Source organism: Magnolia sinica, chromosome 18, assembly GCF_029962835.1.
Source record: "Magnolia sinica isolate HGM2019 chromosome 18, MsV1, whole genome shotgun sequence".
NCBI classification, from domain to species: Eukaryota; Viridiplantae; Streptophyta; class Magnoliopsida; order Magnoliales; family Magnoliaceae; genus Magnolia; species Magnolia sinica.
The window spans coordinates 15,548,985-15,561,409 of NC_080590.1; the positions used below are offsets into that span (position 1 = coordinate 15,548,985).

At 40.8% G+C, this 12,425-nt stretch overlaps 1 protein-coding gene across 2 annotated transcripts in view; it reads left to right on the top strand.

Annotated features, from left to right (window-relative positions):
- Positions 1-11,815, top strand: part of LOC131232246 (kinesin-like protein KIN-UB) — a 36,398-nt gene extending 24,583 nt beyond the window's left edge. The window contains exons 15-19 of one of the 2 annotated variants that reach the window (XM_058228458.1): positions 8,147-8,272; positions 8,476-8,601; positions 9,614-9,757; positions 10,965-11,093; positions 11,176-11,815. In XM_058228458.1, the coding sequence (XP_058084441.1) occupies positions 8,147-8,272; positions 8,476-8,601; positions 9,614-9,757; positions 10,965-11,093; positions 11,176-11,336 (686 nt within the window). In that variant the 3' untranslated portion in view covers positions 11,337-11,815. The other variant, XM_058228459.1, reaches the window with a different exon arrangement.
- Positions 11,816-12,425: the final 610 nt, after the last annotated feature.

Sequence of the window (12,425 nt, forward strand, 5' to 3'; positions counted from 1 at the left end):
AGATGGGCCCTCAATCTATGGACACAGATAGAGGTTAGATATCTTCAGTAGGTGCGGGTCCTTTAATTAGTAATTGGGTGATGTTGACAGTCCGGCCCCGAGCTGGAATTGCTTGGACAGGTATTGTTCTAATGGATCAATGAAGCAATGGGGCGATTAATGCAGGGGCATTTTCACATAGGGCTCGAGTGAGGCTGCCTGTGAGATGCAGGGGTACACTCGAGGTAGGCGGCCCATGTGATGTGGGTGGCTTGTGTGACGCGGAACCCATGTGAAGTGGGGCCCACAAGGGGGGTTCGGCCGAGGTCCCAACCCATGGGATGTGGGGCTTGGGCTATGAGGTAAAGGAATTAATTCGCCATGCTCCATCAGTTCGAGCTTTTACAGCAATTGGTTATTTTTCCTGCATCAGAAGCATAGTCAAATTCATCTTTGATCAGCGCTGGAGAGGTAACAAATGACAAAAATCAGTATTTGACTATAGCAGTCAAATCAGGATTTGACAAAAATCATCTTTGATTAGCATTTAGAAAAAGCTCAAGATAATGTATTTTGTTTCTTACACTTGTGCAGAGCCTTGGGTGTACTTTTTCCCCTATGGGGCTTTCCAATAAATTCATCTTACTGATTATAAAAAGTATTCTTGAAAAGGTGTTCTGATGCAGGAGATGAAATTTTAAACATGATATGTGAGATTCCAGGCTTTAGATCATACTAGTTCAAAACAATCACACGAAATTCTACATCTCACATAAAGTCAAGCACTCAATCAAGGGGAATCTATTCGGGTCCAGGCCTACACATGCTAAGGCTGGATCAATTAAAGTTATAGACCAAACAATGCTCAAAGGATAGTAGATTCATCCACACATGCATAGGAATATTTTCCCAATCCGAGGGATTCACATGTTTCAATTCAGGAAACCCTAGGGTTGAAAAAGTGGATTAGAACTTGGGGATTTGAGATGATCTAGGGTTAGGGTTTTAGAAACAAGGCGAGAGAGAGGAGTGAACTAGAGACGGGAGAGAACCTGTGATCAGCCTGCGCATGTGGACAACAAACCGGCTTGACGCATGAGCGTGGATGGCAGGCCGCACGTGTGTGGGGCCCACGATTCTGGAATTGATCAGCTAGGGCTTGGTCGGCCAGGGTTGGGCCACCTTCCCTCCAAATTTCAAGCCAAACGGAAGATCGGTTTAAATGCAGTGCTCCGCCGAAGTTTCAGCCCTCCTGTAGGGTCAGATTCTGGAAATCTGCTGTAGGGGAAAGATTAGCTGCAAACGTGGGTGGATTTGATGAGGGAATGGCTATAGGAGATGAGGAATTTGAAGGGTAGGAGATGAGGGCAATTTGGGATGGGTGTGGCTTTGCACCACGGTAGTTAGCCCTTCGAAGAAGGGAGGGTTTCGCACCCAATTAGGTTTCCACAACTCAGAAAATTAGAGAAGCAGGAAAACGTAAAATTTTATTAATCATCTTCAATGAAAAAAATCCTACAAGGGGTTACCTATTTATAAGAAAAACCTATACCCCAAAAGCCGCGCCATGTGTGCATACTATTACTTAAAGACAAAGTAATAAAAAATAACAACTAATCAATGCAATCTAAACCGTTCATGATGTTCTTAATCACGGTAATAAGCAAAACTCAAAGTTCTGGGTTACCTAGGGTAGTGGGCCACGATCATGAGATACAATGATAGGATTCACATGATGATCGGGTCCACCCCAAGGAACCAAAACACGGTCCTCTAACTAAGCGGCCCTCCATGGATGTCGTCATCGATCCAGATCGAAGGTGGGGCCCTCCTTGCGTACGTGCATAAGGGGGGCTTGCGTGCGCGCGAGATGTCCCCATCAACTCTCCCTAGTTGCAAAGATTTCTCCATTGGCGAAACGAAACTCTTGAACCACTCCAAGATGTCAGGATCAAGTCTCTGAAGCTCTTCTTCAGTGAGCCACGTACTGTCTGAAGTTAGGTGTGACTTCCACTTAACCAGGAACTTTTGCAATCCGTCATCTGACGTCGATATTATCTGATGGTTCAGAATATCCTCTATCTCCTCTCTGGGTGTGGAAAGGGTAGGTATGGGAGGTAGAGGCTAAGAAGATGGGTCGAGAGGGGGTTAGGGATCAAGGGAAAGGTCTGGGGAATCAGGATGGTGTATCAGTGGTCCCCTGAAATGCAACTAGATCATCCACATTGAATGTGGAACTAATTTCCATGGAAGGTGGAAGATCTACCACATATGCATTGAGACCGTTCTGTTTTATAATTTTGAATGGTCCAGTGCCACGCGCGTGTAATTTACGAACAGCTCCCTGTGGGTACCGCTTAGGCCTGATGCGGACCATCACAATCTCCTACATTGAATTCCTTGAAACGTTTATATTAGTCTGCAGAAAGTTTGTAGTGATCATTACCAGTAGTGATCTTTCGCCTGATTTCCTGATGCAATGAATGAATGTGATGTGCAAAGGACTCTGCAGACTCTGATGGCCTATGGGACAATGACTTGGGACAAGATCAATAGGCTTTATAGATTTATAACTAGTAACGACTTCAAAAAAACTTAAACCTGTGGACCTATTGACAGAACTATTAAATGCAAACTCGGCTATAGGTAGTGTGGTGTCCTACGTCTTGGTGTGCTCCTCCACTAAACACCTAAGCAGATTTCCTAGACTCCTATTAACCACCTCAGACAGGTTTGGTAGAGTCGCTCCAGGGACTAAATTAATAGCATGTTGTATATCCCTCATAAGGGGAGCTCATTCGGTAGATCATCAGGAAAGACATCACAAAACTCATCTACTATCGGAATGACTTCAGTGGGTAACTTTGCACTAGCCTCTGGTGCACTTTCCCTAGCCACCAAGGCGTACACCATCGAGTCCGACTCAGTCTCTCGCTCAAAGTCTTTGGTATTTAGAATATGGAGAGGCTTAAACTTGGACTTTGATTCCTCAACCAACCTCAAGTGATAAGAGAAATGGAGGTATTTTTCCTTAAGAGTTTATTTCATTTCTCTCCAATGGACTATTGGGGGTTCCCTCAAACTCTCTTTTTTTCGTTCCACGGTAGCCCAAAACCTCTTCGCTTGGCTCACAAGCTTCATCTTGACAGATCGGACTCGACGAACATCCGACATGTCATACCACTCAAAATAGTGGTCCATATCCACTAACCAATCTATAAAAGCTTTAGGGCCCAAGTGGCCATTAAACGTAGGGGTCTCTACTCTAACTCCCTTGAGGAGTTGCGCATTTGGGTTATAATGATCATGATGCCCCTTGCGGGGTGGGTACATGGGTGCGCGCCCATATCTGTTTCTTTGGCCACCCTCATTCCCTTGTCTATCCTCCTAACCACTTGCCTGAGATTGGGCATTTTCCCCAATGACGGAGTTTGCCCAGGCGGAGGTCTCTAGTTGGGTAACGCGCACATTAAGTTGATCCCAGCGTTGGTCAATACGTTGTTCCAAGCGCCCACCTAAAGACTCAAACTACTGGGTTATGTTTTCCATTGACTTTTGTAATTGCTCCATGTTTAGTGCAGAGTGCAACCCAAAACTGCGACCAGTACGCGTGGGCATACAACTATATGCGACTAAATGAGACTAAATGATCCTATAGGATTCTATGATGAGAGTTAACGCAAACTAAACGTGAATAGACCAAACCCTAAACATGCAATGCATTCCCCTATGAAAAACCTAAGCTATGATACCAAATTTGATGCAGGACATGAAATTTTAAACATGATATGCGAGATTCCAGGCTTTAGATCATACTAGTTCAAAACAATCACACGAAATTCCACATCCCACATAAATTCAAGCACTCAATCAAGGGGAATCTATGCGGGTTCAAGTTTACACATGCTAGGGCTGGATCAATTAAAGTTATAGACCAAACAATGCTCAAAGGATAGTAGATTCATCTACACATGCATAGGAATATTTCCCCAATCCAAGGGATTCACATGTTTCAATTCAGGAAACCTTAGGGCTGAAAAAGTGGAATAAAACTTGGAAATTTGAGATAATCTAGGGTTAGGGTTTTAGAAACAAGGCGAGAGGAGTGGAATAGAGACGAGAGGGAACTTATGATCAGCCTGTGCGTGTTGACAACAAACCGGCCTGACGCACGTGCGTGGATGGCAGCCCACACGTGTGGGGGGCCCACGATTCTGGAATCGGTCAGCTATGGCTTGGTCGGCTAGGGTTGGGTCACCTTCCCTCCAAATTTTAAGCCAAACGGATGATTGGTTTGAATGTGGTGCTCCGTCGAAGTTTCAGTCCTCCTGCAGGGCCAGATTTTGGAAATCTGCTGTAGGGGAAAGATTAGCTGCAAACGTGGGTGAATTTGATGAGGGGATGGCTGTAGGAGATAAGGAATATGGAGGGTAGGAGATGAGGGCGATTTGGGATGGGTGTGGCTTCGCACCACGGTAGTTAGCCCTTCGAAGAAGGGAGGGTTTCGCACCCAATTAGGTTTCTACAACTCAGAGAATTAGAGAAGCAGTAAAATGCAAAATTTTATTAATCGTCTTCAATGAAAAAAAAAAAACCCTACAAGGGGTTACGTATTTATAAGAAAATCCTATACCCTAAAACCGCGCCATGTGCGCATACTATTACTTAAAGACGAAGTAATAAAAAAAATAACAACTAATCAATGCAATCTAAACCGTTCATGATGTTTCTAATAATGGTAATAAGCAAAACTCAAAGTCCTAGGTCACCTAGGGTAGTGGGCCACGATCATGAGATCCAATGATGGGATCCACATGATGATCGGGTCCACCCCAAGGAACTAAAACACAGTCCCCTAACTAGAAGGCCCTCCATTGATGTCGTCATCGATTCAGATCGAAGGTGGGGCCCTCCTTGCGTACGTGTGTAAGGGGGGCGTGCGTGTGCACGAGATGTCCCCATCATGTTCAATAGTAGTGTCCTGCAATGGCAATAGTAGTAGTGTGCTACAACTAAAATAAGGTTATTATCTTTATAAAAATTTAATATATATGAAATTATACTGTCAACAGTAGGTTGAAGGACCACTTGCATATATTATTTATATGTTAAGGTGAAGGTTCTAAACATTATGTTGGAAAGGGCACAGTGTTGACATGGGGTATTGGGGCCTGTAGGAGTGAAATTGATTTATAAAATATTTTTAGCTAGTGACAGTCATAGTTGGTAAGATTTTTTTTTTAACCAATCGAATTAGATGTGTAGGGTACAATAAACAAAGGGCGACTTTAAGTGATAAAACTATGATCATGCTATTAGAGCATTACATGATTGTCACTGTTCACTACAGTGTAACAAGACCGTGGCTTTGAATAGAACAATAATAGTCGAGCTATGACTAAATGGTTAGACTTATGAGATGTGATCCACATTACCTTGAGACTTGAAAATGAGTGCAGACCAATGTTTTCTACTTAATTGTCATCATCCTCATCATCATAGCCATCGTCGCATCATCATCAAGGCCTCTCCAGTTATTCTCACTCTTGTAACAGAACCCTCATACGTGTATTTAAGTAGAGTTGCACATCGAGCCGAACCGAGTTGAGTTTGGCACAGCTTGGCTCAGTTCGGCCAGCAGCCTACCTCAGCTTGGTTTGGTCAACAGCTCAGGCCAGCTCGAGCCGAGTTCGATTAGGGCAAAAATGAACTAAAGGGGGTCGGTTTTTTTTTTTTTTTTTTTAAAATAATATATATATATATATATATATATATATATATATATATATATATATATATATAATATAATATAAATAAATATATTTAAGTTATATTTCGAGTCGAGTCAAGCCGAACCGAACTGAATCGATTCGGGCCGAGCTCGGGCCAGCTCGGACTTGGCTCGAAAATTTTTTGAGCTCAATAAAACAGCTCAGCTAGGCCCGAACCCAACTTCAAGTCGAGCTTTTCCGAGCCGAGTCGAGCAAGTTAACCAAGCCAGCTTGGTTTGTGTCCTGCTCTATATTTAATGACGCTGATGTATCTTCTAAGACCCCTTTTTTCTTCTTAATGAGCACCACATAACCTCCCTAGTTTCTAGAATTATGCTATCTTCAGACCTATTAAAAATCATTAGTTGTTCTTTTTGCTCTTATGCTTCCCCATCAATTGTTGAAGTAGAAAGATAGCTTCAATTGTTGATCTCCTGCCATGAATATCAAAATGAGTTTCTAATGTCCTTGTTTCTTATCTCGTCCTAGGCCCTGTTCGGTAGACCTCTAAAAATGAGTTGATCTCATTTTAGTTAACAGTAATTATGTATTAGAGATCTTGACCTCTTACATAATCCTGCTAACATGAACTCATCATGTACTAGAGATCGAGATCTCTAATACATCATTACTGTCAACTAAAATGTGATGAACTAATTTTTAGGTGTCTACCAAACAGGGCCTCTCTCTTTGTTCCGCCACTCTCTCTAGATATTCATAGGTGGCTTGATAAGCTTGATTACCTGATATGATCCTACTTTTTGCATCTCTTTTGTTATTGGAGAGATAGGTATATCATGATGCTTCTCCACCCATCAGGCATTTTCTGTCTTTAACATTTTGTCAAAAGACTAGTTAACCAAACTAATCCAATTTCATCCAGAATTTTCAACCCCTCTGCTGGTATATCATTTGTATCCACAGCCTTTCCTTTATTCATCCTTGCTAGGTTTACCTTTACTTGCCTTACCGAAGTCTACAATAATACACATGTGGCATGCCCACGCAAGTCCTCATGTTTTGAGACTCCTATTAATTCTATCCTTGAGCTTGCTACTCAGATCTCCATTTAACAACTTTTGAAATTGACTTCTGCATCTCACCCTCATCTCACTGTCTTTCACTAGGACTGGTCCTTGCTCTTACTGCATCTAGCCATCTAATAAGGTTTGTCTTTAATGTGATTTGCCCAGTACAATAGCCTTTCCCTTGATAGCATAGCTTATGAATCATGATGCTCTAAATATTGAGCCTGATTAATTAAAAACGTTACGAGTTTATTATGTTTTACGTTGTTCTTTCTAACACATTATTTTCAGTTGACTCATGCAATATCTTTTGGCTTGTGTTGCTTTCTGTCTTTCTTCCTTCCTTTTCTTCACTTTTATTTTTGTTTGTGTAATTTATGTTGATGTTGGCCTTGAAATCTTAACATAGAGGGTTTGACCTCATACCATGATTCTAGCTGCTCTTTTGTAGGCGTGTTCTCCTGAGCAAGGGTTTGTGATTCTGGAGTAGATTTGGCTGCTGTATTTTCGTAAAATCAGTTGATGAAATCAGCATTTCTCTCTACTCATGAAATTAGCATTTCTCACCTCTCATGAGAATGGAGAGATTGAGAAGGATGTTGCCCATAGAATTCAAGCGAGGTGGAAGAAATGGAGATGTGCCTCTGGGGTTTTATGTGATCGTTGTGTACCAATCAAACTAAAATGGAAAATTTATGGTATAGCTATGAGACCAGCCATGATTTATGGGGCAGAATGTTGGCAGTTAGGAAACAGCATGTTCAAAGGATGAGTGGCAAGACAAGGAAGGACAAAATTAGAAACGAATGCATTCAAGGGAACTTAAGGAGTATCACCAATAGGTAATAAGATAACGGAAGGCAGACGTAGATGGTTTGGTCAAGTGCAATGAGACTAAGAACTGCGCCAGTTAGAAGCAGCAAGTTGGTATAAGTTGAGGGCTCTAAAAGGGTGAGGGGAATGCCCAAAAGGATGTGGATGGGGGTAGTAAGAAAAGACTTGATGACCTATGGTCTAGCTGAAGTTATAGCCCTTGATTGGACAAGGCTTAGATGATGATGATGATGAGTAGTCTTCTTCTTCTTTTTTTTTTGGTTACCTCAATTGCTTAGTTTTGAGATGGACTTGTAACTGAATGTCATTCTTGGCGTTTTCATTTAAGGTAAGCAATTAAAATAGTACAAAATTTCCTGTTTAGTAACTGACAATTCAAACGGCCAGAAAAGCATATTAAAAAAGGATTTTGGATCTTTATGAGTTTTTTTTTTTTTTTTTTTCCATATTTCTGCAAGGGTTTGCTTTCTGATTGAGTTTATTTGCATTGATATTTCCTAGGGAATGATGTTTACTTAATTATGTCATCTGCAGAAGTAAATCAGGAAAAGATTGTTGAAGCTGGAGGTCTTACTTCCTTGCTGATGCTTCTTAAAAGCTCAGAGGATGAGACAATACGTAGAGTAGCTGCGGGTGCGATTGCTAACCTTGCAATGAATGGTAAATATTTTATCTGCCTTTAGTTCCTATGAATCATATCTTATGATATTTGATTTTCTAGACTTCATCAATACACAGGCCTTTGGTCATACAGTTCAAAGCTAAATCTTTATCTGGTGTTAATGCCCTTGAGTCCTGAATCCTGATCAATTCATTCTTATGTCATCTATTCTTTTGTTCTATCAATCTTTTCCGTCTTGCAGAAACCAACCAGGAGCTTATTATGGCTCAAGGGGGCATCAGTTTGTTGTCAATGACTGCAGCTGATGCTGAGGATCCGCAAACTCTTCGGATGGTTGCTGGAGCAATTGCCAATTTATGTGGCAATGGTAAACCTTCTTTTTTTTTTTCTTTTTTTTTTTTCTGTGTGCGCGCATTTCTTTTGATGTTGCCCATTTTAGAGTTGTTTGATTTGTCTTCCTGACTGGATTGTAAAATGCTTAGTAGTAGTAGGCTCCTTTTTTTTTCAGTGGAAAGACTTCATATTGTCATTTTAAGGGTCCGCTCAAATCAATACTGCAAGAAAGCAATCCAGTCAAGTTTAAGCTATACTCGGGGCTGTTTCTACCGAGCTTTCAGTTGGCTAAATTGATTTTCTAGATAGAGGCTGCGTCATTGTATCCAATACCATGTAGTAAATGGGATCAACTGCATAGCCAACACGATTGGTTAATGTGTTGATGAATCTAAACTGGCTAACTGTTAGACCACCTTTTGGATGGGTCAATGGTTGAAATGTTGTGGTGGTTAGTTGGTTCTAACCATTCTGTCCATATTCCTTTTCTAGACCGAACTGTACAAAAATGAGAGATTAATCAAACCGTTATGTACTCCCAAGCAGCACAATTTTGGGCCATGGCTCATACAGACATGATTCACTGATTGGATGGTTCGGATCCATCACCAAGGTGCACTAGGGTTGAGACCATTACTAAATGGTATTTGGGCACATGGTAGATCCTAAACCTTCTAGATAATTACACTCAGAAGTTCATGTTGCCCTAAACTTTTTATGATATTTCCAAGAAAATTCTGTTTCCTAGAAAAATTAATAGTGCCATTTCCATCTTATCTGTCCATATTTTGTTACCTTTTGCATTTCTTGTTGTGAAGTTATTTGAGAACCCTTTCACTAGTCAACTTGCCTAGCTAGCCATTTGACATTATTATCAGATTTCCAAAACTAGGTGAATTCCTCACCTTTGGAACTGTTTCTTGAATCAGTGGATCTCCAACATTCTTTTGATTCTCAGCTCCCTCATAGAAAGCTTTACTTCTCAAGCATGTCCTCCCACAAGTTTCATAATCGTTTTTTTTTTTTTTTTTTTTGGGTTACTGCAGATAAGCTGCAGACAAAACTAAGAGGTGAAGGTGGTATAAAGGCATTGTTAGGGATGGTTAGGTGTGGGCATCCATATGTTCTTGCCCAAGTTGCACGTGGCATTGCAAACTTTGCAAAATGCGAGTCTCGAGCATGTAGTCAAGGTAACACATGATCCATCCTGAAGTACTATCATATTGTTGGTTCTTATGGTGTTGAATTCTACATGTTTTGATGGAACCTTCTTGCTCTTTGAGCCCACATGATACATTCATTTTAAGTTGTTCTTACCATTATATAATTTTAGTGGATTTACAATTTTCAATATTAGAACTGTGCAGCTGTATTTAATTGCATTTGGCCAAAAGTGCATCTTTATCATCTTCTTAGGGACTATGGTTATTGTTGTTACTAAACTCAAAGGCTCTTACCATTCCTTTGGGTACCAGCTTCCTGAAATCTACTGTGACCAAGTTTCTCTAAGAAAAATTGAAAATGGCTGGAAAATTAGGTATGATGTGGTTGCTTCATTTTGTTTTCTTTTAGAAGTGACTCAGATGCCACTAGGTTTCAAAGCCTATTTCAATCATTCTTGCAAACTCCCAGGTCAGCTACCTGACTCCCCTGACTCAACTAGACTCTCAAGCTTTACAATTAGAGTTAAATAGTTTCTACCCTTTAGTAAAGAACTAAGATGTCATTCAAGTGACACCTGTTACCCAGCCAGTTTCCAACTCAAGTCACTTGACTCTTGTCGAGTCCGATATCTTTTCTTTTCTTCTTTTCTTTTCTTTTTCTTTTTTTTTTTGGGGGGGGGGGGGGGCTCTAAAAATGAAAACCTAGGCCTACAAAAATAGCCGTAGAACCTTGCCACAATTTGTACCCATCCATTTTCGGTGCAATTAGAAAAATGTAGGACCAGGGCAGCGTTCCTGATGCTGCCCCCATTTTCGGAAACATTCTAAACACCCCTAAGCCTTGTACAAGCCCCTGGACATCCTTAGGAACTTTAGAAACCTGAAATGCCAGCCAAAATAGGTGTTCATTATGCCTAGCCCAAATCAACAGGGTATTTTTATATAAATAATTGGCAGTTAAAATTAGTCGCATCAAATTTATTATTATTTTTTAAATCTATATGCCCTTCACATGGTGGCCCACTAGATTGACAGTTCCAATTGTACTAGTGTGCCACATTTCAGGGAAGACACCACTGAGTAGAAGCCTTCATCTCCAAGAAGCCCTTTGAGGCCTCCCTTTCAAGCCTCATAACTGTGTCAAGTACAAAACATTGGAACATGTAACACTCTCCAAGTAAAATTTGTGGCTATGTATTGATGTGTAATGCTTGCCATTGCAAATGCTACACAGGGACGAAGAGTGGGAGATCTTTCCTGATTGACGATGGAGCACTGCCATGGATTGTACAGAACGCCAACAGCGAAGAATCACCAATTAGACGCCATATTGAGCTTGCACTCTGCCACTTGGCGCAACATGGTGAGTGTTATGTTCCTTCCTATCCTATCAATGTGGATTTTATCATCTCGATCGCCTAATAATCTCAGTTTCATCATCCCAGAAGTGAATGCCAAGGACATGATTAGTGGGGGTGCCTTATGGGAGTTGGTTCGCATTTCACGGGATTGTTCTCGAGAAGACATTAGGAGTCTAGCACACCGAACACTGACATCCAGCCCCACTTTTCAAACCGAACTGCGGCGACTGCGCATAGAATGCTAGGTAGAACTTCTGGAATTTTTTAAAGGCTGAAGTCCCTAGAGCATTGGGCTCATGTGATGTTGGAATAAGGGTAGCTCATCATCTCAATAGTGTGGCCTGCTAAACGAATATTTTCTATTGAGATAATCAGCAGGCAGGAGGTCATGCAGAAGCCTCCTGTGTATCAACATAAGGAGTTTGTTGGGGTTTGTGATCCATAATTTGAAGACCAATTTTTTGTATATCGATCGTCCAATATTTTCCTAATTATGTTTTTTTCTTTTCCTTTCTTTTCATTTATTTTTTGTTATCATTTCAAAGGCGAAGATTTGTTGTATTCAAATCCTGTTGTAGCTTGTCATAGTGTTTTTGAATTGTTATGTATATGAAATGATGGTAATATGATTGTATCTTGTAAAAACAATATCAGAAACACTAACTTATTAGTCTTTATGTTACATGTTTCATTTCTTTTAGTCTATAATGAGAATTTTAATCAAGGTGGTGTTGCAGAATTAGAGAAGCATTAGGCTCTACATTACATGTTTTATTTCTTTTTTTCTATAATGAGACTTTTCTTCTTCTTCATCCTGCTTTTTCTTCCTTCCCCTTCATGTGGAGAATTGGTGTTTCCCAAGAAGGGGTGGTAATAGTGTTTGCAAATTGGAGGGGCTTCTACTTTTTCTTCACATAGAGAATTTGCCTAAGCTTGTGCAGAGAATTAGACACTTGTAAGCTGCATGGGTAATTGAAAAGCAATCTCGGATGATGTTGGAGAATCAGACAAAAGTGGCAATACTTTTTGCAAATTGGAGGGTTGGTAAGAGTGTTTGCAAATTAGAGGGGCTTCTTCTTCTTCTTCTTCTTCTTCTTCTTTGTGAGCCCCTAAGCTCGTGCAGAGAATTAGACACTTGTGACTCGTGTAGTGGAAAAGCAATCTTAGATCGGGGTTTATGTTTCGATGATCAAAACCACTTACGTGATGGAACCCACAGTGGATTATCTTAAACTTCTGGTTATTTCACACTTTTTGTTTTGGACTCAGCTAGGTTTAGGACTTCTCTAGCCCTAGTCTCGATCTTATCCCTATAGGGTTAAGGCGGAGGCCTC